The sequence below is a fragment of the Lobosporangium transversale genome (assembly GCF_002105155.1).
Source record: "Lobosporangium transversale strain NRRL 3116 chromosome Unknown BCR41scaffold_11, whole genome shotgun sequence".
Lineage (NCBI taxonomy): Eukaryota > Fungi > Mortierellomycota > Mortierellomycetes > Mortierellales > Mortierellaceae > Lobosporangium > Lobosporangium transversale.
This window is the reverse complement of record NW_019028989.1, coordinates 470901-494306: the sequence shown is the minus strand read 5'-3', so window position 1 is coordinate 494306 and position 23406 is coordinate 470901. Positions and strand designations below refer to the sequence as shown.

At 39.7% G+C, this 23406-nt stretch overlaps 4 protein-coding genes across 4 annotated transcripts; 1 reads left to right on the top strand and 3 right to left on the bottom strand.

Annotated features, from left to right (window-relative positions):
• Window positions 1-1924: 1924 nt before the first annotated feature.
• BCR41DRAFT_403816 (Vps16, C-terminal region-domain-containing protein) lies at window positions 1925-5813 on the top strand (the record flags this gene model as incomplete). The annotated part of the gene is made up of 13 exons (XM_022029358.1): window positions 1925-2060; window positions 2681-2874; window positions 2971-3134; window positions 3212-3286; window positions 3383-3477; window positions 3578-3654; window positions 3740-3865; window positions 3963-4090; window positions 4204-4471; window positions 4587-4695; window positions 4803-5086; window positions 5205-5485; window positions 5693-5813. 13 exons carry the CDS (start codon window positions 1925-1927, stop codon window positions 5811-5813), a joined length of 2058 nt encoding a protein of 685 aa, XP_021883114.1.
• Window positions 5814-9809: 3996 nt separating this feature from the next.
• On the bottom strand, window positions 9810-17857 carry BCR41DRAFT_369352 (putative DNA polymerase epsilon catalytic subunit A; the record flags this gene model as incomplete). Its single annotated transcript, XM_022026447.1, has 10 exons — window positions 9810-14783; window positions 14967-15239; window positions 15375-15737; window positions 15880-16014; window positions 16134-16244; window positions 16371-16564; window positions 16712-17000; window positions 17169-17264; window positions 17463-17588; window positions 17744-17857. The coding sequence occupies 10 exons, from the start codon at window positions 17855-17857 to the stop codon at window positions 9810-9812; spliced, it is 6675 nt and encodes a 2224-aa protein (XP_021883113.1).
• Window positions 17858-18250: 393 nt separating this feature from the next.
• BCR41DRAFT_22479 (PRP38 family-domain-containing protein) lies at window positions 18251-19886 on the bottom strand. Its single transcript, XM_022020032.1, has 5 exons — window positions 19773-19886; window positions 19398-19512; window positions 19134-19265; window positions 18854-19012; window positions 18251-18726 (listed from the first exon to the last, which is right to left on the bottom strand). Exons 2-5 carry the CDS (start codon window positions 19466-19468, stop codon window positions 18459-18461), a joined length of 630 nt encoding a protein of 209 aa, XP_021883112.1. The 5' UTR covers window positions 19469-19512; window positions 19773-19886; the 3' UTR covers window positions 18251-18458.
• A 191-nt stretch (window positions 19887-20077) lies between these two features.
• On the bottom strand, window positions 20078-21007 carry BCR41DRAFT_22357 (hypothetical protein). Its single transcript, XM_022020023.1, has 3 exons — window positions 20951-21007; window positions 20550-20748; window positions 20078-20404 (listed from the first exon to the last, which is right to left on the bottom strand). Exons 2-3 carry the CDS (start codon window positions 20651-20653, stop codon window positions 20164-20166), a joined length of 345 nt encoding a protein of 114 aa, XP_021883111.1. The 5' UTR covers window positions 20654-20748; window positions 20951-21007; the 3' UTR covers window positions 20078-20163.
• Window positions 21008-23406: the final 2399 nt, after the last annotated feature.

Sequence of the window (23406 nt, the reverse complement as noted above, 5' to 3'; positions counted from 1 at the left end):
AATAATTATGCGCTACTATTACATTGCGATGCAAATACGTCTGACACAATACAAGGGACCTGTCCAACAAAGTCTTTACAGGATGGGTGGGCACTTCTTGGGCGTATAAACCCATTGACAAAAGTGAGCGCGCCTACAAAGATAGATCGAGTCAGAGAAAGAAATCTTATATATACATAAAACAACAGGAAAATAGGTTAGCAAAAAAAAAAAAAAAAAAAAAAAAAAAAAAAACTGACTGTTATTTTGAAGTGACTATCATGGAACCAATCTGGCCTAGGAGAACTTTGTCTCCTGTGTCCTGTGTTTAGCAAAAGAAAAAGAAAAAATTAATAATGAAGACTTACACATGATCCCAGCATTCGCTTGAGAGTCCCATGACATCATTTGATGATGTTGAGAGCTTGATTCTTATTCCAGTATTTGACTGGTGTATGTAATAGTGATAATAGTTGTTGCTGTATAGGCTTGAAATGGGCTCCGTTGGTTGCTATCCTTAGTTTATTACATCTGTTGCTTCCTCATCTTGCTGCCTTCTCTTGATAAATCCGGGTTGGTAAACATTGCTAAAAGTCGGGGGACTAGTTTTTATTGGCTCTATTAAACCCATCGGGAACCACTTCAACATATCACACTCATGGTGATATGTTGGAGTGAGTGGTGAAAAGACTGTGTGTGATTCAAGTGTTGTGGATGTAGACCGTGATAGACTGTGTTGGAAAAATGTAAGGAAAAAGGGTTTATATACCTTTTCAAGTTCTTGGCAACACAGCATGATCGATAGACCCACATCTCTGTGATCATAGAGTAATTCTGGAGAGTCCACATAGCAAGAGTCCACATAGCAACAGTCATTGTGTCAAGGTTAGGACTCTATCTTTCATGCATGGCATGTATCCATTGTTTCAGGCATGGCGCCAATCATACGGGATATATATATTTTTTTTTCTGGTGTGGGTACCCTTGGGTTGAACTGCATACAATGGATGTGTGTGAACAGAGGCAGGTTCCTTTTTTTTCTTTTTTTTTTTCAAAGAGGTATTAGAGTCAAGTAGGCTTGTACCCAATCCTCTCTACTGCAAAGGTAACAGGAATCTTCTACTGTATGAACATCCGAACTTTTTGACCAATGGTCTCCTCTCGTTACATACAGACATTTCCGTATGCCGCCGTGTTTAAGCTTCTGTCTTTTGTTTCGGCCGGTTTTTCCACACCACTCCAGATATTGTGGTAAACATGCTAAAATTACAGAACGGCGCAAAATAACCAGCAAATATCAGTTTCTTCTATGGGAATACGCTTCTGTCTCATCCCTTCATTCCTTTGTATCGACTCGTTCGGAAGGGGCTGAAAAGATATCACATGCTATTTCATCTTCGCTATATCCTCAGAAGAAAATATATATATATAAAACCGCTAGTGGTAAGGCTGACGATACAACCACAAGCTGGGTTTTTTTCTGAAGGCTGGTATGTCAAGGAGATCGAGAGTTTTTTATTTGGTTGCTAGGTGGGGGCTTTTTATTAGGCCCCGCCATAGCCGGCACTAATTAATCTGATTTTATGACTCCCAAGCGCGACGATTACGTCACGCGATACTGTCACATGATTACTAGGGGTAAAAGATGAAGACAGCCTTCCTTCTCTGTCTCATTGCCACAACTTACATTTCAGAGGAAAGAGAAATCTACTTCAGGGGCAAACAGGCTTGTAAACACAGATAGGACAATTGGAAGCAGATAGTAGGACCATTACAAGTGAAGGACATCATCCATCAACTACAAACATGTCACCTCCAATCGCAGACTGGATTCAGTTACATGACCGTTACTATAGGTAAGGCAAGGAGGAAAATAGTCTCGAGTCTCGACAGAGCGATTTAATTGCTAGGCAAAGAACCAACTCAAGCGACTTGCATATTTTTCATGCACTTTTATACAAATTTTGTCCAATTTTACTCCCTTTTGCACTACAGAAAACAAGAGATTTACTCCATGCTCTGGAAGCAGGTCGATTTGTCAAAGTACATGGTTGCAGCAGCACCGTTTGGTGGACCGCTAGGTACAGAATCTAATTTCTTCCTTTTGTTCAACTTTGGTTCATCCTGAATAAAACCGGCTCTGAAACATGTTGTAATGGTGCTTCGCATATTTACGTTTAGCACTTGTTCGTGATGATCGCAAGGTTCTTCTTGTGCAGAAACAGCAGCCCGTCAAGCCCAGCATTTACCTTTATACATCATCAGGAAAACTAATGGAGCCCATTCAGGCAAGTATAAAAGGAGAGTGCAAAATATTCAGTCTATTTCTTTTAGAAAGCTCGAGGCTAATACATGATTGCTATCAATATCCAAAAACTTTCCTGTGAAATGTTTAGTGGGACAAGGGACGAATCGTAGGAATGGGCTGGACAGAGACAGAACATCTACTCTGTGTTTTGGAAGATGGCACCGTCCGCATGTATAATATTCTAGGAGAATACACTCAGTTTTCGCTCGGCAAGGTACCATCTTAACTTCAGGATGGACTGTTTTTGCACCTCTGAGAGATAGCCTGTTATGTTCACTCAGTAGCCGGCATTAATGTCATTGTCTGACTTCCTTATTGGCTGCAAATAGGAAGCCAAGGATAACCGTGTCATTGATGTTCAGATTTGGGGCACAGGGTTGGTAGCACTGACAGGAAGTTTTCAGTTGATTAGTATTGCGAACTTCGATGAACCTCGGCCCTTGCTCCTAGCAGACCCTGGCATCAATGAACCACCTCACAGTTGGACAGTGATCCCTCCAAAATTTACTCTCAGTCGTCATGTGGAAGTCTTACTTGCATTCAACTCAACTATCCTCGTCGTAGATGCAACAGAAGCTAGAGATGAAGTATATTGACGGAAAAAGTACATGACAGCAACGTGGTGTTAAAAAAAAAGAAAAGAAAAACACTCCTAATCAATATATATTATCGATTTCACGTAGCGCCTACAACAAGGACCATTTACGAAGATGTCGATCTCTCCGGACGGAAAGTATCTGGCGCTGTTCACATCTGATGGGAAGCTTTGGGTTGTGTCCACGGACTTTCAAAAGAATCTATCAGAGTTTCCAACTAAATCACAAGTTCCACCGCAGCAGTTAGTCTGGTAAGCTATCAAAGAGAGATGCTGTTGGTCAAGTTGAAAAGTTCATCCCATTATCTTATGCATTTATTTTTTCAAAGGTGTGGAACGGACTCTGTTGTCTTGTACTGGGACAAAATTGTTCTAATGGTTGGACCGTATGGTGATTGGATCAAGTAAGGGATTTGGCATAATGTTGATAAGGAAATCAGTTTTTTTTTTTTTGAAGGTATGCTCAACTATCATACTGATCCTCTTTAAATCCATGCTAGATATTCCTACGACGATGCTATTTTTTTGATTCCAGAAATTGATGGCGTCAGAATTATCAGCAGTGAAAAATGCGAGTTCCTACAAAAAGTACCTGGTAAGAAGCAGAGCTCAAAGGAACGTGGATTGCCATCAGATTCTTGATCAGTGGACACCACATTAACAATAAGTATATTTTACGCTAAATATCAACTCAGATGTCACGGAGAGTATTTTCAATATTGGATCGACAGCACCTGCAGCCATGCTCTATGATGCTCTGGATCACTTTGAGGTATATGCCGCACAACCAGCAATATCTGTCAGGTGAAATCTCTTAAATAGATACCTGATTCTGACTGCGATATCATATTTTATAGAAGAAAAGCCCTAAGGCGGACGAAAATATACGAAGCATCAGATTAGAGCTTTCAGAAGCTGTGGAGGCATGCATTGAGGCTGCTGGACACGAAATATCACATCAATATCAACGAACACTCCTTAAGGTATCCATATCAGATTGAAAAAGTATGTTCATGATTATTTTGATAGCCCAGAAATTCTGTACTCATTCACATGCAACTCATTCCTTTGGCGCCTTAGGCTGCTTCTTTTGGAAAGTGCTTTTTGGAAATTCACAATGCTGACTCATTTGTTGAGATGTGTAAGGTCCTGAGAGTCCTGAATGCTGTTCGATACTATGAGATCGGTATCCCACTCACTTACGCTCAGTAAGTGTCCTTCAACAATTTTATTTGTCATTATAATCAGCATGTCTCATGCTACTGTGCTGCTACATATTTGGACCTAACATCTTACACCCATTATGTCTCTATTCTATCAGATACCAGAGGCTTACACCAGAGGCCTTGATTGATCGTCTGATTAGCCGTCATCAATATCTTCTTGCGATCAGGATTTGTGAGTATCTCAAAATGCGAACAGACAGGATTCTTATTCATTGGGCTTGTTCAAAGATCAAAAAATCGAATGATGATGAGGATACAATCTGTCGTATGGTTGTTGAGAAGCTGGCTAATAAACCCGGACTCTCTTATTCAGAGATCGCCATGACAGCACACAAAGCCGGTCAATCCAAGTTGGCTACGATGGTAGAGTTGTCGTCATTATCAGGAGTGCAGCCGCTAAAGTGTAGAGTAGCCTGCAACTGAAGATTAGCTTAAAAGACCTAATTGCTATTATTCTCTTATGACTAAATACGAACAGCTTCTTGATTACGAGCCAAGGGCTGGCGATCAAGTGCCACTGTTGATGAGCATGCAACAGGATGAGCTTGCACTGGTGAAAGCTATCGAGAGTGGTGACACTGATCTTGGTGAGTTTTTTCCTAGGCTACTTGAGAAAAAAAAAAAAAAAAAAAAAAAAAAAAAGTTATTGCTTCAAGTTATTTCACAAACTAAATCAATTGCTCTATCTTCCCAGTTTATCATGTACTACTGCATCTGAAGCGCAAACTTCATTTAGCAGAGTTCTTCAAGGTCATCAACAAAAAGCCGCTTGCATGCAGCCTTTTGGAATCATACTGCAAACAACAGGATACGGAGCTCTTAAAGAACTTTTATTACCAAAACGATCAGAGAGTTGATAACGCCAATTTGTTATTGATGGAGAGTTTCCAGCAGAAAGATACCGTAGGGCGGATCAACAAGCTAAAGGAAGCTCTTAAATTATATCAGGACGATAAAGAACACGTCTTTGAGGCAAAGGTACAAAAAAAAAAAAAAAAAAAAAAAAGGCTTTAGACACAACAAGGGTAAAAAATTATCGCAAATCGCGCCTCGCCTCATTATTCTACAGACTACTAATCATTTCATATACTGGTAGGCTATCGATGATAGCATCAGCCTTCTTCGGACGCAAGTTCAATTGGAAAAGGATTATTCTCAGCCATTTATCGGTCTTTCCATGAGCAGCACTGTCTATAAACTGATCACAATCAACCAAGGCAACCGCGCAACAAAGGTCCAAAGTGAATTTAAAATGCCGGTAAAACGTTTCTGGTGGATTAAGCTGCGAGCATTAGTTGAGATCAGAGACTGGGATGGAGTAGCAACATTAGCAAAGTCCAAAAAGTCGCCCATTGGCTATGAACCTTTTGTTGAGGAGTGCGTGAAGGCCATGCAATTCAAGGAGGCCTCCAAGTACATTCTAAAGTGCGATGCGCATGTCCGCGCAGGACTCTTCCTGAAGATTGAAGCATATCAAGAAGCAGTACAGCAAGCCTATTCGCAAAAGGATTTGGATACATTACGGTAAGGAAACATGTACCTTTTTTTTTTTTTTTTATTTCTTATTCATTATTTTAATGACAGCCTTAACGTTTCATTATTTTCTTGGAATGTGTATAATAGTGAGATCCGTGATAAATGCCCTGATGGAGTTATTCAAGGCCAGATTGAGAGATACATGGCTGAATTGACTTCATCCAGATAGTGAACAAGTGAAAAAAGCCAATATAGACACCACGCAATACAAAAAAATAAAAATAAAAATAAATCAATGGTTAAAACTAAAAAGACTAGTAGTATATATATATGAATGAAAAGCCTTCATAGTCTAGAAAGGAACATAACATGAATATGTCTTTCTTTTTATTAAGAGCATTCAATAATCTGGAATATGGACTAATCGAAATGTAATCGAACCTGCCATAAAGAGAAAGTAAAATTCTGTTAGAATTCGTCTATTAATTCGCGTCCAACAACGAAATCAGGAAATATAATTATTTTTTTTTTTATCAGAAATTTGGGTATAGATATATTGCTCATCATTGCCCGTAGGCAGTATGACTGACGTGCAAATTGTCTTTGGAATCATCAGATTGGTAAAAAAAAAAAAAAAAAAAAAAAAAAGGTATACGGTGGACGTGAAGGTTTTATTAACTGTTGTAAACATGATATTTACCTTGAAAAGAACCAATGAATAACTACAAAAACGAAAAAGAAAAAAAAAAAAGAAGGAAGAAAAGACAAATAGAAAGGAGGGAGTAAAATGAAGGTGAAGGAGAGTGTGGAAGGATCAAGTGGAGAACAAAGAAAGAAAGAATAGAAAGGAAGGAGCCTTGCTTTTTTTTTTTTTCTAGTGTCCTTAAAAAATTTTCTTTGTTTTGGTGTTGACTGCTCTTAAAAACTAGATCACGTTCCACAAAATTTCATCTACTTTGCTTGGCATACATGTCCTAAGCTGTGGCAAAGCATTAAGAGCGAAAAATATATATATTATGCCCTCCTCAGATATGAGCGGGCAGGCCAGAGCGTACCACGCGAAGGTAATCTGGGTATTGCATGCCTTATTTGGTTTGTCCGCCGGACCCTAGGATAGCACTGTCTTGTCTTTCGAGCTTCTAACACCAGTCCCATATATATATTTGATTTATGAAACATGTTAAGCAGTGAATGAAGCGCGCATTAATTCCTTACCCTTGCTATGCGCCACTTCCACTTGTCCTAATGAACCATTAAGAACCTTGTCAAGAAGTACACAAGGAACGCTAAAAATGTTTGTCAAGGACTTGCGGCATGTTTTCTTTTCTCGCTGGCACTTTTGCCACCATTTTTGAATTGATAGGTTAACATCCTTTTTTTTTTTTTTTTTTTTTTTTTCACGCTTGGCAAGGCATTGATTGAGGCATATGGATTGATTTATTTTTACTTTGGAGCGTACGGAGGTCAAGTGACACCGTGTACCGAGTTTCACTCCCTGATCATCACTTACCCTTCCCATCAAAAATCACCTTCCTCCCTCCCGAATATCATCTCACGAGCACTTTTGAGAACGGACATAAAAAAAAAAAAAAGTCTGCTATTCTTCTTCTCCACAATCCCTTTTTTTATTTTATTTTCTTGAGCGCGTCTCTCTTGCTCATGAATGAATTCATTATCATTCTCCACAGTGATCATTGTCACTACCATTGATATTATCAGTTGCCGTTAACTGGTGGCTCTTGGAAAGAGGATGCCTGATCTAGCATCGCGTTTTCAGCCTTTCTCTTCTTGCTCGTAGATATAGTGTAGGGAGCGAGGAAGCGGAGGAAAAAGCCTGAAAACACGATGCTAGAATAGGTGTTTCTTTTCAAGCGCCACCACTTAGTGGTTGCTAACAGTGTTGACACGACTACAATGAAAAAAAAAAAAAAAAAAATCGATAATGAATTCATCCACAACCTTAAATTCATTCATGGCAATGGGCTCTCCCACAGCCCACAGGCAGAGAGAGGAAATCTAAAAGCACGACGCTAAAATACGCGTCTACTGCCTCAAGAATGTCTTCTCCACTCTCGCTTTCTCGCAGGAGCTTCCGTTGGTTAACGATGGCCGATAATATGAATGGTAACAATGACGCCAACATTACAAAACATTATATATATGTCTATTGAAACCAAGGGAAAGGTCTCTCACATCTTGATTTAAGTATTCCTATTTTAACTTTAGGCATAGCTCGCAAGGCCATTCCTAGAATCCCAACCATGGTCGTACAAACAAAGCCAAAACTACTGCACAGGCTTCATATGAAATAAATAAATAACGAATAATTCTTTAAAAACAAACTTCTTATAAGGGCTGCCGCGTAAGGATAGCAGCTTCCTCTTTCTTTAGCACTTTTTCTTTCTACCTTATTGACATAAAATGGTATTAGCCATCAAGTAGATCTTGGTGTTACGAGGTCTGGCATACACCATGTGTATCTATCTAATGAGAAGCGACGCCTATGGCAAAAACGGGCGAATGGCAATATCCAAAAGAAAAACAGCATCCTCGATAAGCTGTCAATATCTCCCTCTACCAATACAAGGAAAAATAAAAAGGAAAAAAGAAAAAAAAACCCCCCCATTATAACCTAATGTGTTTTGATGGATCTCAATGTAGCCGATAATCCCATACGAGGGACAGCTGTAACAATTTGAACTGAAATGACACCTTTCTTCCTTTCAGGTCAAGCACTCAAACTATGTTATTTTTCTAAAGGATGGCTTAGCAACTTCAAGAAAAGAAAGGGCCTAAAATCTTTAACTGGATACAGTTGAAAGTGGATCTGTGGATAGGATTGAAAGCGAGCCTGTGGACTTGGAAGTTGTGAATGACCATATCGAGGCGATCAAAGCCAAGCTTATCAATTTCTAAGCTTGATGACATCTATAACTGTTGATGAGACAGGTCTTTTCCTCACAGCAATGTCCTACAAGGTATCTAAGGCCGCGCCTGTTTGTGGAAAGAATATTATTCGGTCGGTCCGAGCCTTAGCCTTGTTCTGCAGCAATGCAACAGGACCTGTTATGCGTAAGCCCTTAGTACTGGGTATGGAATTTAATCTCTTAATCTGTCCATCCAGCTTATCCTTCACTTCACTTCAAAGGGGTCTGTTAGTCCAATCATTAACGTTAATATCTGGGCATGCATCGTCCATTGGACTTGGCCAAGGATATCCTCAGGTCCATCGACGTAGATTTCCTGCCAAAGAAAGGTACGGGGGACTACCTGTTCTCGCTCAACGGCTATGGCAGTTAGATGGCGACATGCAGAAGCAGGATCGTCATATCGTGCTTCTAATCGGCAATGCGCCAGCACACACACAGGGATCATGAGACCTTTGAACTGGAGAATATCGAGATTATTCAACTCCTTCCAAAAGCAACCTCAGTGAGACAGCCTTTGGATGCGGGTGTCATAAGGCCGTTCAAGACACTTTATGGCAATGTCATGTTCGAATTCGTGGCGCATATAAGGATAAGAAATGAATCAGCTGCTGGTTTGCGACCCAATGCAGAGCACTCATGTTTGAGGATCTATGACTCCAGCCTAGGTCCGCAGCTGCATTGCTAGGTTTCCCTATCTTGACCTTTGAGCAAAGGGATCGTTTGCTCGATCTTGGAATAGAGTCAAGAGAAGACAAAGCCTTTTAGTTTCAAGATGAACTTATCAAGGAATACGGTAGGGACGAAGAAGGGACTAGCAAGCAAAAGGATGTCAGAATCCTCAATTATCTCACTATGGACTGCTGCGAAGGGGGATCTACAGAGTCGATCTTCGACGCTATTAGGATGATAATGACTTTTGAGAAGTGCAAGCATCGCTTCATCCCTTACACGGAAGATAATATTGTTTATGAGAATGATGAGGTAGGCGACGATGATGATGAAGATAATCTTGAATACAGTCTCTCCAATCATTCTGATTCGGATTCCTAAGGGATATCAGATGTATCAGGCAGTTGAAAGCATTTTACAAATATTGCGATTTATTAAATGATATGGAGTAAGTGAACCAGAATGGGTGAATATGAATGAGCGAGAGTATTCGTGAAAATAAAAATATAAAAAATAACATTAATTAACTGATAAGTAAGAAAATATATACTATGTCGCCATGTCGTATATCTTGTCGATGGGATGGGATGGAGATGGAATATGTGGGGATATGTATGTATGATATGTTATTTAGAAAGTGTCCAAGAGATGACCTCCCTTAACAAAGGAAGACCATAAAACTCTGCAATGTTGTCAAACACCTTCATCTTTCGCAAATACTCTGCACGGCTCATCGCTGTCACAAACTCGCCTGAGCATTCACACCATTCGCTCAAGAAATCCACCTTCACTCGACGACATTTCAGACACTTCAGATCCTGTGCTTGATATTGAGCCGTCATCCGTTCCACAATCACCACCATCGATTCTTCAATCGCATCCCGATCATATTCTTCCTTACACTCTCGACACTTCCATGCACTCAGCACTACCTCTCCTGTATCCTTCTTAATCCGTGGTAAGAGTCGAGGATCACGACAAAAGTCCAAATCTTGACAGTAACTACAATACGAACAAATCACGCCCCGTAACACAAAGCTTTCACAGGGATTCTGGAAAATGGACTCGGGTGAGAATTCGCGGATCTCGATCAAATCCAACAAGTTCTTACGTAACACCCGGACCTCACGTTCAATCGATGTATCGATTCCCAGAACCGCTGTCATAGATTTGATCAACTCCAAGGGAGCATTCGTCATCTCTAAATAGGATCCAGGTTGACGAGGGAACGCAAAGGTAAATGCCAATTGAGGATCCTTGAGTGATTCTCTCTTCTTCATCAAAATCTCGGGGAACACCTTGAGGAGTCGACGCGTTAAGTGTTGTGAGACCAACTTCTTTTTAAATGCTACCACTTCAACATTCTTCTTGTCAGCTTTGGTCGCTGCTGCAGAAGTGAGGACTGCTGTAGTATTTTCCTCATAATCTCCATCGTCATTCTCCGTATTTCCATTGGTAAGCTTAGGCTTCGCAAGCTGCTTTTGATGTCGGAACTTGTACACCTGATCTATAAACTCTCCTACGGTTGCAATAAACTCTGGATGTAAAGCTATGGGCAGATATTGCTGGATATTCCATTGCATATCAATATCGCGACTGACTTGTGTCAACAACGTAGGCTGGTCTTGTTCTTGAACTTCATGCGGATTAGGACAAACAATCCCTCCAAAGTTGGCAGAATCCATCCAGAGTAATTGTTCCCAATATGTGACTGGAATCAAGTCAATGGTCATAAACAACGGTTTGGATTGAATATGCCGAACAATCCAGCTGCAATATGCATATGCATTTCCAACCGAGGCCTTGGTCGTCACAATGATCAACTTGTTAAAGTTGCCCAAGATCACCCTTGATCCAAGTCTCTTAAATTCCGCCACAACCTGGAAGAACACCTTCTTCATCAGACCATGAACAAGCGCATACATACAAGGATCATACAACTTGGAACTAGGGCTGGTCAGCCATCGATGAAAATGTCCCACCATACTCTCTGAAAACATATTACGTGTTTCTGCCAGATCGACTGCCCAGCCTCGAACCATGTGCCTGATAATCGCAAATGCTTGTGATGATGCAGTTCCTGTGCCAAATGAAATCACATTCGAAACCTTGCCTGCGCTATAATCATCCAAGGTATGTGATGCGTCGAGCGTAGTATCGGTTCCACCTTCGAGTTCATTGATTTGACTTGATTGCAACAATGTATTGACTGCCAAATGCAGCATATCCATCTCCAAGCAGACAGTCTCGTAGTGGCCTGGCACATTAATGTTTGGATCTTGCAAATCCTCTGTACCGGACACATTCTCGTCATCCTCACGCCCTCCAAGGTCAGGTTTACTGGAAGGAGACCACCACAGTAGCATATCATGACGCACCAGCTGACGTGCCAGTAACACATCCGTCACAAAGATTGGCGAATCCTGCTCAATGTTACATACAGGTACATCTGCATAACGCGCCAGTGCAATCTGCTCTGTCATCCACCCTCCAACTGTCAAGAATTGTGCCAGCATTCGCTTAGTTGCATTGCTCTGCCATGCCAGGGCCTGGAAAGGCTTTGTACTTTTGGAGCACGGCATCGAAATCAGAGGGAAGTCTCTGAGGATACTCATATTATCAATCAGTTTTTGTTTCGCCCTGGGTGAATGCAAGATCACGGCTGTTGCTCCACGACGTTCATCCTGGTACTTGCTCAAACACTTTGCCACTTCTCGGAATGCCTCCTTTTCATTCGTGACATAATTGATATCAAACTGAAGCTCTTGAAAGTACTGCCATACTTTGTTAGTCCTCCGAGTCTCAGCTGGCATACGGTCAATCTCCGCTTTGACAGCTTCATAGGTTCTCGCCATGTTGGGCATTTGTCCACGCTGACCTGGTGCATCCACCACAAAGACATAGACCTTACTGTGAGTAGACGCAAAGAGCGCAAACAAATGTCGTGTGTCCGTTGTTGCATGATACAAATACAGATAGTTGAGCGCCTGATCGTCCTGTAGATATGGCATCTTGTCCATATTTTCTGGCTTGAGATCTGCCAACTCAAACCCTTCGTCTAGCGCTCGCACTGATCGGCCGCCAACCGAACAAACACAGCTTAAATTGATAATGGCACGGTAGAGGAGCGGAAGCTGAGTCTCGTACACGCCTTCCACATCCGGATGACTAAAGAAACTTGACAAATTCTTGGATTCTCGTTGATACAAACTTTCTGGCATTGTAAACTGATACAAATGTAAACAAGGGTGAGCTCTTGGTAATGTCCGGACCAGCTTCTGCTTCGGGAACATTCTCGCTTCACTATTGCTGTCCTCTACTCGGCTGTTGACATAAAAGATACGAGGAATAGAAAGTCTGATAGAGTGTAGATTTTTATCGATCAATACCCAGAGCCTGAACTCGCCTGGGATATCGGTTTCGACAATCTGAATAATTTGCCACATCTTTGTTAAAATGTTGGTCGACTGTTGATTAATGAATCCTGAAAGGAAGCCATCGCCCTTTGCCCGAGATTGACCAAGGGCCTTGCGTTGAGCTCTTTCAAGCCTCTGCCGCTTCCATTTAATCTTTTGGTATGCCAAAAATCCATGGTAATCTGTCATCATGTCGGGCATCTCCTTGGGTAATTCGAGCTCGAGTATTTTTTCTTCGATCGTCTTTTCCGTATTTTGATGTTGTAATTGTTGTTGTGTCTTTTTCTCTTTACCCTTTCCAGCTTTTCCATTCATTTTGTGAACCACTGGCGTTGTAGGTGCTCCAGATAGACGACCAGATGATATTAGGTCCTCCATATCTGTGACATTATCGCCTGCAAACGGTCTTTTCTCCGCAGGCTTGAAGGCATCTGTGATGCGATGCTGCTTAAACTTGTCGTCCAACGCCATGACACGCTTGAAGAGCCAGTCAGGATGTCGAACTCGAGGGACTGGATTCGGGATCTTTTGCATTGCTGCAGGAATGGTGATCAGCTTCTGGATAACGCCTCCGAATCGCTCCAGGTAATATTGCCAATCAAGAATGGATCGAATATCAAAGTCCTGTAAACTATTATCGCGAAGCCATTTTCGTAGGTAGAACTTCATGACCGCCGGTTCCGCAGAAAAAATGGCGACTGGAATGGCTCTCTCGGTGACGGGACTACCCGCTGGCTGGGCTGCAATGATGAATTTACAGTTCAATCCCTTATCCTTGACCATCTGATCTCCCAAGAACTCGCCGAGACGCCTTGCAGTACTGATGGCGGTTGATTTCTGAGCACCATAGTCTTCCAGTGACTTTGACATATTTCTGTTCTCTGAAATGAGGTCGAAAAGTTCATTCTCTTCCAGATCAACAGCTTTACTATAAAGTACGTCCAGCCACTGATTGGCGACTCTGGCTACAGCTGCATAACATTCCTCAAGATTGGAGCCCTCCAAAAAGACCCTGAAGAGTTGCGACTGGAAATCCTTGATCATTTTGAGCTCACCACGACGCTTCACCTCAAATCCCTTAAGTTCGGCAATGGAGCCATCATGGTTGAATACAGCATAACGCTTCTTTAAAAGCTTGTCCTCCTCCTTGGAAGATGGTAGAATCATGGCATGGTAGGGTCCATCAACTTCAAAGAAGATGCTGTTCTCCTCAATTGTCTCGTACTCGTGCTCATCAGGGTTTTTTAGGATCTGGTACTGATGGTTCGTGAACTTGTCATGAACTAGATGATTCAGCATGGTACATGGATAAGAAATAGGAAATTTCTTTCCATTTTTAAGTTTGAAGGTAAAGTTCTCGGGAAAGGTCTGTGGGAAGATACACCAGATACCATCCGTATCCAATTCCAGGGGCTGACCCATCTGCTCCACGAGTTTGCGTGCCAGTTGAATGATCCTTGCGCCAGTCAAACAGACAATACCGGCCATCTCCATCGAGTACCATCGTGCTCCCTTACGCATGACATATCCATAAAAGGAGTTGAGAATACACTTGTGAGCCAGTTGAAGCGAGTCGTACAGGACGACCATCTTTTTCGCATTCTCAATCTCGACAAGATCTCCAGAGGCTTGAGCCTTATCTACGTTCCCTTTCCAGGTTTTGTGCAAGCCCTTGTATTCATAGCGACGATCACGGAACGCCTTGACAGTGTCGACATAGAATGGATTCTCTCTCTGACACACGATAGCCTCTCGCTCCATCACTTTGGTCTCATGTGTCTTGCGATAAACTTTTCTTGAGTACTCTGTGATACGTTTAGTGATGAGTGCCGCTTGTTCTGCTCCTGGTAAACTGTGAAAAGCGCGTGGTTCATCCCAGGGTTTTATTCCAGGAAACCGCTCTGATTCCAGTTGATTCCTGATCATGTTGTATTCGCTTTTCTTGGCCGGAAAATATTCTCCGCGCCATGACCATGTCATCCGTCGGTCACAGTTCTTTCCAACTCTGTTGAAGTCGCATGAGGCACATGTAGATTCTTCGATGATCGAATCTGGTTGTAGTCGATTAGTGAGAATAATATTGGGATACATAGCAGCGACATCCAAATGATAGATACTCGGATTCTCTGTCCGGTTTGGACGATCCCGCAGATCCATTAGAGGTCCTGCAATGGCAGCCTTTACCTATAGGAGATAAATATATGTAGGATAAAGGGAAAGGAAACAGAAGAAGAGAAATTATTAGAAAGCACACTTTCAGATTAAAATAAGAATAAGAATAAGAATAAAATGATGATGATGATGATGATGATATGATAAAAAGCTATCCGTGCAAAAACCGATTTGTGTAAAGAATATATAGAATACCTCTTCATAGTTTAGGATATCTTCCATCTTGAGATGACCTTCGACTTCGATACTGAACTTTAGGGCTGCGTCCAGATCGTCAATCAGTTGCTGGGCCGTCTCTGGAACAATACTGAATTGATTTGGGATATCGCTCCTATAAACGCCTGCCTTTAAAGCCTCTACGTGCCCTCCGACATATGTCTCGCTCTCCAACAAATGACCATCATACATTTTAATGAATGGATCCACATGTTTGTTCGGTATAATAATATTGCCTTGGTAAGCTTCGACCTATTCAGAATATCCATTTTCAAAAGGTTAAAAAAAAAAAAAATCATCATTCATCATCCTACGACTAGATTTTAGTTTTTTTTTTTTTTTTTTTTTTTTTTTTTTTTTTTTTTAAAAAAAAAAAAAAAAACTCACCATCAACAGTGTTTCACAAAGAGTTCCAGAACCCTTTCTAAGAACCTCATCTGGATTCATAGGAATGATGTTGCAAAGCGAGAAAATAAAAGGATGAACATATTTCATATAAAGATAATATGTGGCGACAGCATCGGAGACTGAATACTGTGCGAGTGTCTGAGGTCGTTCGTTCGCAAACCGTGTCATATCTTCCGGATCGAGCTCCATAGGATTATATCCAAGCTTTGCCTTCGTGACAGCCTTAAGACCTTGACTTCCCATCGGCAAATATGAATCACGCTTCACCCAACGAAGTGCGTCCATGTGTACGGCAGTATTGGATTTGTATTCATCCTCCGAGTCTTTTTTGAAGCCAACTTCCTGTTATGGTTATGGTCGAATCGATCATGTATATGTGTTAATCGAGCATTCTCAAAGCAATTGAGCTCTCAGATATCAGTTTTTTTTTTTTTTTTTTTTTTTTTTTTTTTTTTCCTTAAACCCGAAAAGTGACCTGACTTACATGGAACATATCAATTCCATGAACTTTTGCTCTTGCTTCTACGAATGGCCAATCGAAAAAGTCTCCGTTATAGGTGACGACCACCGTAGGCTTTGCTTCTTGTAAATGATGGAAAAATCGACGTAGACATTCCTCCTGTTAATTTGAATATATATAATTAAGGTAATAGAATCTTATAGTCAGAGGTCATTCGTTTCGTCAATTCCCTGTGCATGTCGCCCCTATCCGTTGTGCAGATTAAACATATTGAGTACCTCATTGGGTTCATTGAAGATTGTAAACAAGCCTTCATATTCTGGCTTGGGGGTATATTCAAAATCATCAATGTCCTTGGAAACAATCTCACGGTTGGTGATCAAGAAACCCTTTTTTTTTTTTAAGAAAAAAAAAAAAAAAAAAAAAAAAAAACAATTGATATTTAGTTGACTTGTAACTTTTTTTTCCCTTTATCGAAAGAAAGAAACATGATTTGGCAATATACTCCTCCATACCTGACCATCAATCATATACGAAATCATCATCACAGAGTCAATAGTAGCGTCGGGGAATTTGAGCGGTAGTTTTGTAGTCTCGATATCGAACGCCATTACAACAGGTTCCGCACGTGCCACTCTGTCCAATTGTCGTTTGATCTCTACATCTGTGGGTGTAACTCGTACGTTGTACCAAAGACCAATACGGATATCTAAAAAAAAAAAAAAAAAAAGATTTAGATAGTTGTTTTTTTTTATTTTTTTTATTTTTTGCAACAAGGATAGGGTAGTGTTAAATCAAGTTGATCTTCAACCTATTTTTTTTTTTTTTTTTTCTTTTTTCTTTTTTAAAAGCATACCTTTGTCAATGGCCACTCGAATGGTATATGGAACATCATACTCTCGAATATCAACAATATGTTCCAATCCATCGCCTCCTCCTGCTTTCGAAGCCGTTATAGGTTCATCCATATCCAGTCCCATATCCATCGTCGCGCTCACGACCTCAGCATATGTATCCAGCACTGACATCTTTGACTGATTTTCTTTGGCAGCCGGGAGCAAAACCTTGCGCACTGACAACAGATCACGAACATTCCTGAATACAAGTTTGATGAATGTACGAGTGTTCCCGCAAAGATGATTTGGCTAATAAGTCATAATAGGATATGGAGGTGGGGGGGGGGAGGAAGTTTGTGTTTGTGTGTGTAGAATCGATCGGGTTAGACATCAAGACCCTATAATTCCTGCAAAATGAAACACATCCTTTACTTTTTTTTTTTTTTTTTTTTTTTTTTTTTGGGGGCTGTAACATACCATGTCCAAATCTTCCTTTTGAACTCGAACCATTTTTTCCACGACGCTTTCAAATTTCCTTCTAATGTATTCCTCGACTTCTGATTCCATTCCGACCTTGACATTGATGACAGTTAGACATTAAATAGCAATAAAGAATAAAAAAAAAAAAAAAAAAAAAAAAAAAAAGAAAAGAAAGAAAAGAAAGAAAGGAAGAAAGAGAGAGAGAGATCAACATCCTTGTTGCTGTTATCATAGTTGATCACCAAACGTATATATGCTTTCGGAAATAGAGATGGATCTTTTTGTTGTTACCTTTGAAGCAATGTAAAAGTATGGACTGTACTTGACAGTGACTTTAAACATCTCTCCGTCATCTTGAATAAAGTAATAGTCAATAGCTGCTCTTCCTGTTGGCCAGTCATCATCTTTTACAATAGTCTACCGTTTCAATAAAAAAAAAATAAATAAATAAAAGGTAATAGCTTAGTTAGAACTATCAGTTATCACCAATAAAAAACAGCATTGGTCTACCTTTTTCTTTTTTTTTTTTAATGGTGGAATTCAAAAGAAAAGAAAAGGTCAATTCTTCTTACTGCATGTTGATTAATGAGCCATCCAAGTTTTTCAGGTCCTTCTTGGAATTTCAAAAATCCAAGTTTTTCATCAATCTCATCCTGCAATGCTACATCATCGAACCGCTGCTCCATCAATGTACCCTCATCGCCTGTTGGCACAAACGCCTGCGCCTGTGCCTGTGTTGACTGTGCTGATGGGGCTCTGTAGACTCTTCTTGCTCCCCCTCGACTTTGACCTCCCCTACCTCGGCCTGCACCTCCACGGTTGGACGGTAAGAGTCCGAACGTTGTCTTTTGTGTGGTTCTTTTAAATCCCATCTTTTTATTTGTCTATTATTTAAAAGCCCTTCTCCTCCGGTCTTGTATCCGAACTACGGACTTTTTACAAGAAGAAAAAATAGAATAAAAATAAAGATAAAAAGAATGGGCTTGTCGAGGAAAAAGAAGAGAGGAATATGCAACAGTCAAAACAACAGCGAAAAAAGGGTTGTAGAAAAACACAGGTACAGAAAAAACGCGACTGTTTATGGTCTATTTGCTCAGATCAAACAAAAACAATCTTTCGACGCGTCGTTTAATGAACCACGCGCAGTCACAAAAACACAAATAAAAAACATATATACGCTTATTAGGACTAACACGACCAATAAAACTGCTCGTCTAAAAACAAGACAAAATCATTAAAAAGAACCATTTCTACTACAAATAAGCCAAGGTTTTCTTGTCCTGTTGATTAACGCCTCGAAGGACTACGACTGTGGCTGCGATGACGGTAATCATCCCGACGATCGTCCCGGCGGTAACGATCACGGCTACGGCTCCTGCTGTGGCTACGGCGACGCGAAGACCGGTGATCATCATCATCATGCCGGCGACGGCCTCCACGGTCTCTTGATCGAGAACGACCACGATCATACCTAGAAGAGTGACGGCTATGGTCATCTCTATCACGATCTCTACCTCCTCTGCCGGAGCCACGATCTCGATCGGACTTGTCTCTCCTAACAACAGGGAAAAAAAAAAAAAAAAAAAAAAAAACATTTGAGTATTCAAGTGCAAATATTTCGTTTCTAATCCTAGGATATTTCATACTGTATTCAAACTCAACAACATAATTGAAGGACATACTTAAAGTGGTCACGCTGGCCCGTTTTGGCACGTCCAGCATCAGCATAGGGCTCCAACTCCTTTTCCAGCTCACGCATCACCAAGGATGGGATTCTCGGCAGTATCTGTCCCAAAAATTTTTGATCATGCAGTAACATATAACACATCTTGCCGATCGTGCTATATAAACAAACATGGCCGAAGTTGATATGAAGTGGGCAATTTTAGTATATGCCATTCGACCTCCTAAACAGACAATATTGAAAATTAAAAACAATAATAGTAGTAATAATAAACTTACGAGTGAATAGGCTTGACACCGCCCTGAAGCGTAATCTCTTGATCATCTTCCAGGTAAGGCCCAAGCCAATCCCACAATTGATCTGGCTTGCAAACAAATCTCAAATAGAGAAATGCAATTCCACGCAGATATCTTTTAAAAAATAAAAAAACAAAAATAAAAATAAAAAAAGACATTAGAATTAAGGAGACCAATTAACTTTTTAGTAAATACATAAACTTTCCAGATATATAAGAGATAAAAGACATGCAGGAGGTTCCTTACACTGAGTGAGGATGATCAATCAAGTTTTCCAGTTGTCGGACTGTCAATGGTAAGGTCCAAAACTTGTACATGATTACCCATGCTGTTGAGGGTGTACTGCCTTTCAGAAAAGGCTCTATCAAATCAGTCGCAAAGCGAGTATAATAGAAGAAAAAAAAAAAAAAAAAAAAAAAGTAAAGAAAGAGAGAGCGCCCATCAGAGTAGAAGAAAGAAAAAAAGAAGAAATAGGTTAATAAAAATAAGGAAAATAAATAGATCGATGATTGGATTATAAGGTTTGATCTGCTCGTAATTAATACAGAGCAAAATTGGAAAAGAGAAAAAAAAAAAAAAAAAAAAAAAAAAATAGCGTAGCATTGACTTCGTGAACATTACTGAGTATATCGCAAGTATCACGAACGCTCTGTCTGCGGGACAGAAGTCATGGGGCAGACGGCATGCTCCATTAAAGAAATTCGTAGTCCACTATGGATATTACTCCATGGCTTCTATCGTTCATATCATCCGGCTATTTTGTATTATTATTATTTTTTTCCCCTCTCGCTTTTGCTTTTTCTACACCAAAGGCTTACCCATGGACTTCACTATGAGTAAGATTGAGAACATGGAACATAGGCAGTTAGTATTTGTTATATCATGAATCATACTCAATACTAAAGAACTACCCTTAAACTGAACAATCCAAAGATATTGTTTAGCGTCGATAAAAGCATGCTCGAAACACTATCCATGTGCGCCATGTATCCTATCACGCATCAACAAAAGCCTAAAGGCAGAGGAGGAAAGCCAACTGAAAACAAAAAAGATAAAATAAAATAAAATAAAATAAAATAAAACAAAAAGCAAAAACAAAACAAAAAAGAAAGAAAGAGAGAGAGAGAGAGAAAGAGAGAAATAGAGTATTGTGCAGCAATTGACGGTTCTTATCACAAGCTACAAAGTATATCAATCCAAACTTACCGTTTCGCTGGGCCTCATTGACAATTTCCTGGAAGTTTGAAAGGTTCCTATTGATCCGCGAAATATTCGAAATAATACAGAAAAACGATAATGTCAGTAAGGACTAGTTGATTGACTTTTTTTTTTAAAAAAAAAAAAAAAAAAAAAAAAAAAAAAAAAAAAAGTTTAGTATCTTTGGATATATAGACGTACTGCAGTGTCTTCAGATATGGGGAATCAATAATGTTTTGAAAGATGATGGAATTGAGGTTCATTGTCCTCTGATTCCCGTGTGTTGCGAGTACATTGCTGCTCATTGTTGCTTGCTTTCTACTTTTGAAATGTGCCCTGTCTTGTCTTGTCTTGTCTCGTCTGGTCTGGTCTTGTCAAGTCGTTAGTGGTATAAATGTTACTAGGTAGAACAGATAGAAGGAATTGAAGCAATGGATGCGATCAGAACATTCTCCTTTTAAGTTGGGCATTGCTCTTTTTTTTTTTTTTTTTTTTTTACGATGACGGTGATCCCGTGATCCACTTTTTTTTAAAAAAAAAAAAAAAAAAAAAAAAAGGGCCCCCTGACAAGGCCACGTTTTTAGACTCATTCTCTTTTTTACCTCAATACACATCAGGATGACTAATTCCGAGTTTGGAGACGACCTTGACTTTGACCCAAGTGATATTTCGAGTATTCTCAAAGATATTGATTCTGCGAACCTGGCGCTGGATGCTGTCGATCGTATGTCTTTTTTTAAAAAAAAAAAACTTCAAATATATACATAAATAAGAAGAGAAGAGGAAGGAGCAAACAAGCATAAAGCATCTCTCAAAATAGGTGTTCAAGTGGACCATCAGAAATACATTTATGTATACACATGTATAGAATTTTATATATATTTATATTAACCCACAACCTTTTTTTTTTTTTTTTTTTTTTACACCTTTCTTTAATCATTGGATTCCACTGAATTTTCACATAGAGCGTGCGGAGAAATTGAGAGCCAACATCATGTCGCTGCTTCAAGCTCAGTCTCAGCCTAATCCATACAGTAATTTCGAGGCCGAACCTCTGGAGGGTGAGGATGCAACTCATGACAAGGCACAAACATCTATAGGCTCAACAGAGTCAGTACAGAAACCAAATGATTCTATCAGGGCATCACCCAATTCAACTATAAACGACGAGAATCCAGGTCCTTCAGGAGAATAGAAGAAGAAGAAAGAAAGAAATATATAAAAAGATGAGATATACATATATATGTGTGTGATAATATAGCACTTGTTAAAGTCAAAGAATCAGATGAGATATCAGGATCCGAAAGGGTTAATGTATAATCTATCTCAGGGCGAGGAAAGATCATGAAAACAAAAGATGCGATCCAGTGTTGAAAAAAAAAAAAAAAAAAAAAAAAAAAAGAGAGAGAGAGAGAGAGAGATAGGGGTAAGCCCATCGCATGGCTAAATGAATGAAAAGAATTAAAAAAAAGGTTAATGACCATAGCGGCTTACATTATATTGTACATGCGCTAAATATACTCTGCAGTGAACATGTAAAATGGGCTGCATTAATTTTTTTTTTTTTTTTTTTTTTTTTTTTTTGGAGCAATTGCTTGCAATAAAATCATAAAAATGTTTGTTTCGCTCAGCCCCTCAAGGGTTTGTGCATAGCGCAAAATGCCAAAAATAACGACTTAATAAAATAAAATAGCGACTTTATAAAATAACAATTAATTAAAATAACGAGTTGTAAAACTTGAATTTTATTTTGGACCACTTGTGCGATGTTTGGCTCCATGGGTTGATCTGCTCTCTTGCCATCATGGGGATTGAATGAGCAACCCTCGGTAGGATGTCTATTTTGCCCTACCGACACATGATTACTTTGCAACATATCTTGGTCTACTTTTTATGTAAAAAAAGTAAAACGTAGTATTTACAGTAATATTTATAAGTTTATTTATACATTGTACATTGTAGAGGAGCGGGCATTTACATCTGTGTTTGCATTACATATACATGACAGATCAAGCTGGTTACCCGTTCCAGGGGACAATGAGCTTGATCGGACTTGCGAAAAAAAAAAAAAAAAAAAAAAAAAAAAAAAGGAGGAGGAAGGAGAAGGACAAGAGGAAGGAGGAGGAAAGGGAAAAAAAAAAAAAAAAAAAAAAAAAAAAAAAAACCACAGATTCAGGTCATGTACTGTAATTTTCTTTTTGCAATTTCCATTCGAGTGATAGTAAGCTCTCCATGACCATTCCTTAGAATGATGATTGTATGATTGTCGCTCAGAACATGTGGGAATGAACATGAATGGGTTCTATGGTTGTAAAGCATCTGCAAGGGTAAGATTGACGGAGGTGTGTGTGGGGGGAAAGAGAAAGGGGGTTTTAAAAAAAAAGCTAATGTGCAATCCTAGCTTAAACAGATGTCCAAGTCTAAGAAGGAGGGCATACATGACATGTGTCAAGAGGAAAGAGGGAGGAGGAAGAAAAGTTTTGTCTTGGTCTGATCACGGTCCATCCTGGTACTCTTTGAGATTGTCAGTCAGTCATAATAATCATCGTCATCGTCATAGCCATAGCCATAGCCATAGCCAAAACTATAGTCATCATCATAGTCATAGTCATAGTCATAGTCATAGTCATAGTCATAGTCATAGTCATAGTCATAGTCATAGTCATAGTCATAGTCATAGTCATAATCATAGCCATAGCCATAGCCATAGCCATAATTATTAGTTATAATATGTTAGTTATTATACATCTACAGGTGATGGAGTGATCGTTTAATTTATTATAGTTGTCTAGAGCAATAGTAACTGGGTATGGTCAAAGACGGTCAGACACACAACGCTATGAATAGAACTGAAAAATAATTTTTTGTTTTTATTTTTTATTTTTTACTATTGTTATTATTAAAGCATTGGGTCATCTTTGTCCTTTTCCTCTCTTTTCCTTTGAGATCGATTGCAATGACCCTTTTGAATCTGAAAAAAAAAGTCCAAAAGGGACACTACCCGAGAATAAAATAAAATAAAATAAAATAAAAAAGACCTGCTCTCAATCCAACTTCA